The sequence below is a fragment of the Eriocheir sinensis genome, unplaced genomic scaffold (assembly GCF_024679095.1).
Source record: "Eriocheir sinensis breed Jianghai 21 unplaced genomic scaffold, ASM2467909v1 Scaffold142, whole genome shotgun sequence".
In the NCBI taxonomy this organism is placed as follows: Eukaryota; Metazoa; Arthropoda; class Malacostraca; order Decapoda; family Varunidae; genus Eriocheir; species Eriocheir sinensis.
Window position 1 is genome coordinate 303,425 of NW_026110762.1, and position 3,355 is coordinate 306,779.

General features: G+C 33.1%; 1 protein-coding gene across 1 annotated transcript; it reads right to left on the bottom strand.

Moving 5' to 3' along the window:
* Nucleotides 1-400: 400 nt before the first annotated feature.
* On the bottom strand, nt 401-2,419 carry LOC126990023 (piggyBac transposable element-derived protein 2-like). The gene is made up of 2 exons (XM_050848597.1): nt 2,289-2,419; nt 401-2,036 (listed from the first exon to the last, which is right to left on the bottom strand). The coding sequence occupies exons 1-2, from the start codon at nt 2,303-2,305 to the stop codon at nt 401-403; spliced, it is 1,653 nt and encodes a 550-aa protein (XP_050704554.1). The 5' UTR covers nt 2,306-2,419.
* Between the last annotated feature and the right edge of the window lie 936 nt (nt 2,420-3,355).

Genomic DNA, 3,355 nt, shown 5'->3' on the forward strand with positions numbered 1-3,355 from the left:
GGCCCCTAAAGTGAAAATAATATACCGAATGCTGAGATATATATGGTGACCATATGGTTACCTAAGGAGAAAATGGATACAAAAAACTCCATATTCCGTAAACACTGCTTTATTGGCAACAAAAAACAAACCATTGTCTGACGTATACTTAAAGATAACATAAACGAAAATTGTCTCTTCTACGAAAATGACATTCCAAATTGTTGGAACTACTGAAACTAACATACATTCACATGTGTATCTTATTTACGCTTGTGGTAAGAAGCAAAACATGGAATACATAATCCGACATCACATTTGCAACACTCTGTACGCACTACAGATTTACAGTTCTCACCCACGCACTTCCTTCTTGCATGACCCTGAAGTGGTTGTACAAAGTGTCCCAAGTTGTCATATCTCATTTCTTCAACACCAGGTACAAAAAGCTTCCTTCTCCCTGGGCCTTTGGCTCTACTTTATACATGAATAAGTAGGCCATGGCTACCTCTCGCCTAAACATCAACTGGTCAATGTTTGTTCCTCTGCTTCGAGCTATTTGCCAAGCATTGTGAATAGCAGCATCTACCATCCATGTGAAAAGACACCACCACCACTTTTTTCCTCGAATACCAATGCGATACGCATTGATATTCTGATCCATCCTATCCGTCCCACCCATGTTGCTGTTGTAAACCTGAACAGCTTTAGGAATATCTATTTGTACATGCTTATTGTCTTTCTTTGACCACCTTTTCGCTTTTCCTGTAGGATTTTCACCATGGAGTGTAGAACATACAGTTACGACTGCATTATCTTTCCATCTTGTTACTTTTATTTCCTTTGAATGTACTTTTCCTGACACCGATGAAACAGCTCCCCTTTCTTTCTTATCTATTTGAGCAACACTGGGTAGAGGGCAGGTTTTATCTAACCTATTACTTTTAATGGTTCCTGTTCCATCATAGCCTCTCTTGGCTAACTCTACTAACAGTGGAACAGTAGTGAAAAAGTTGTCAAAAAAGAAATGGTATGGCAGAACTTTTGCACTATCACTGTACCCCCCAATGAGATGCATAACAGTAGAGGCAGCTTTTCCAAGGTCACTTTCCATGTTTTCATCCCCTTTGTAAGTCTTGCCTTGGTATGGATCAAAGGCATGCAGGTAGCCAGAGGTAGTGTTTTGGCACCATATTTTATAGCCAAAACGAATAGGTTTGTTGCGAATGGACTGTTTACACCCATGTTTCCCAAAATATTTCACCATTGCCTCATCATGTGATATACACTGTGAAGGGATGAAGTGTTCCATAAATTTCTCTTGGAGATGAGTGATCAGAGGGCGTAGTTTGGTGTATTTATCATTTTTGTCTTGATCGGTACTGGCGTTGAAATGAAGGCATTTCTTGATGGAATCAAATCTGTCCCGACGCATTGCATCACATATAGCTTTGTTGTGTAGATCAGGGTCATATGACCAATACATAGATTGGCTAGGCAATGAGTTGTAGCCAGAAACTATCAAAATGGCCAGAAAAACCTTTAGTTCATTTATGGATACACATATATCAGGCCAATTTTTCATCAAACAGTATTTTGTCACTTGTTCTTTCATGTGTGCAAGGATTTCTTCGTCAAAGAAGAGCTCAAAAAGTTCTACAAAGTTAAAGTCTCTATACTTACTGCAATTTACTTCAGGGAAAAAACCTGCTTGAGCCGCTGTTCCCTTATTCTTCCCCCACTTTATCTTTGCAGAAGTCTCTGACACTTTACGCTTCTTCCTTGTAGGTTTCTTTCTTGTTTCATTCTGTTCTACAAGAGATTCTTCATCTTCCTCTTCTTCTTCATCTTCTTCACGACGAGAAGCTCGGAATTCAGCAGGGGCTAATAATTGGTTTCCGGATAGGCTTTCTGGGTGAAAGACGGTGCCTTCATCCTCGGGACCAGAATCTTCATCAGTCAGGTTGCTTACATCTGGGGGCTCGATGTACAAGTCTTTGACATCATCCAACTCTTCTAAAAGATCTAAGGCTTCATTGACAGTCAGAATTTTTTTTCTGAAACATAAAAAAAAAAAACATATATCAATAATGATGTAACTGAAATCACACAGACTCATGAACAACAATAATTGTGCACACGTACTCCTAAGGTAACCATATGGTATCCAAAAATGACAAGTTCAATATCTACAACAATAATGAAAAATTTCAAGTGGCACTTTGGTACTAAATCACTCATATATATCCTTATAATATGCCAGAAAAGAATTGCATTTGAAAAAGGCAATCACTATTTTCAAGGCTCACCTTTTTGCAGCAGACATTGTAACCCAAACCAAAATGAATATAGTTGTCTTCAAAAGCGTCCACACCCTATGACTGCAGATCTGAAACTGAGTTCACCGCATTATATGTAAGAGGGGTGTCTCACACTCACGTTGAAACCTGTTTGAGCCTGTTTCCTGTAAAGGTGCTGTTGCCAGCGTGGAGAAAAAATGGGCTTATTTTTAGTAACCATTTGGTCATCTTAGGAGATAATGTGTATTTTTGTATATGTATTTTTATAAAAATATGCTTTATTTTATGGGTATTTTGCATCTTTATTTTCATACAAATTTACATTATTTTATTGATATTCTGTGTATTTATTTTGATATGATTTTACATTATTCTATGTGTATTTTGTATATATATTTTATATAAAATGTATTTGTTTTCATTTCATACAAATTTACATTATTTTATGTGTTTTTTGTACATGTATTTAAATACAAATTTAACTAGTTATATGTGTATTTTGTATATCTATTTTGTATGTATATTTCCATAGAAATTTACTCTATTTTATGAGTATTCGTATATATATTTTGATACAAATTTACATTATTAATGTGTATTTTGCATATCTATTTCAATACAAATTTACTTTATTGTACGTGCATTTTGTATATTTATTTTAATACAAATTTAATTATTTTATATGTATTTTTGTATATATATTTTTATGCAAATATCCGTTATTATATGGATATTTTGCATCTTTATTTTTATACAAATTTACATTATTTTATTGATATTCTCTTTATTTATTTTGATACGATTTAACATTATTCTATGTTTTTTGTATATATATTTTTTATATATATATTTACATTATTTAATGTTAATTTTGTATATATTTTTTATCCAAATTTACATTATTTTATGTGTATTTATTTATATATTTTCATACATATTTACACTATTTTATGTGTTTTTTGTATATATATTTTTCTACGTATTAAATTATTTTATGTGTATTTTGTATATACATTTTCATAAAAAATTTACATTATTTTACTGTGTGTATAAGTATATATTTTGATACACATTTT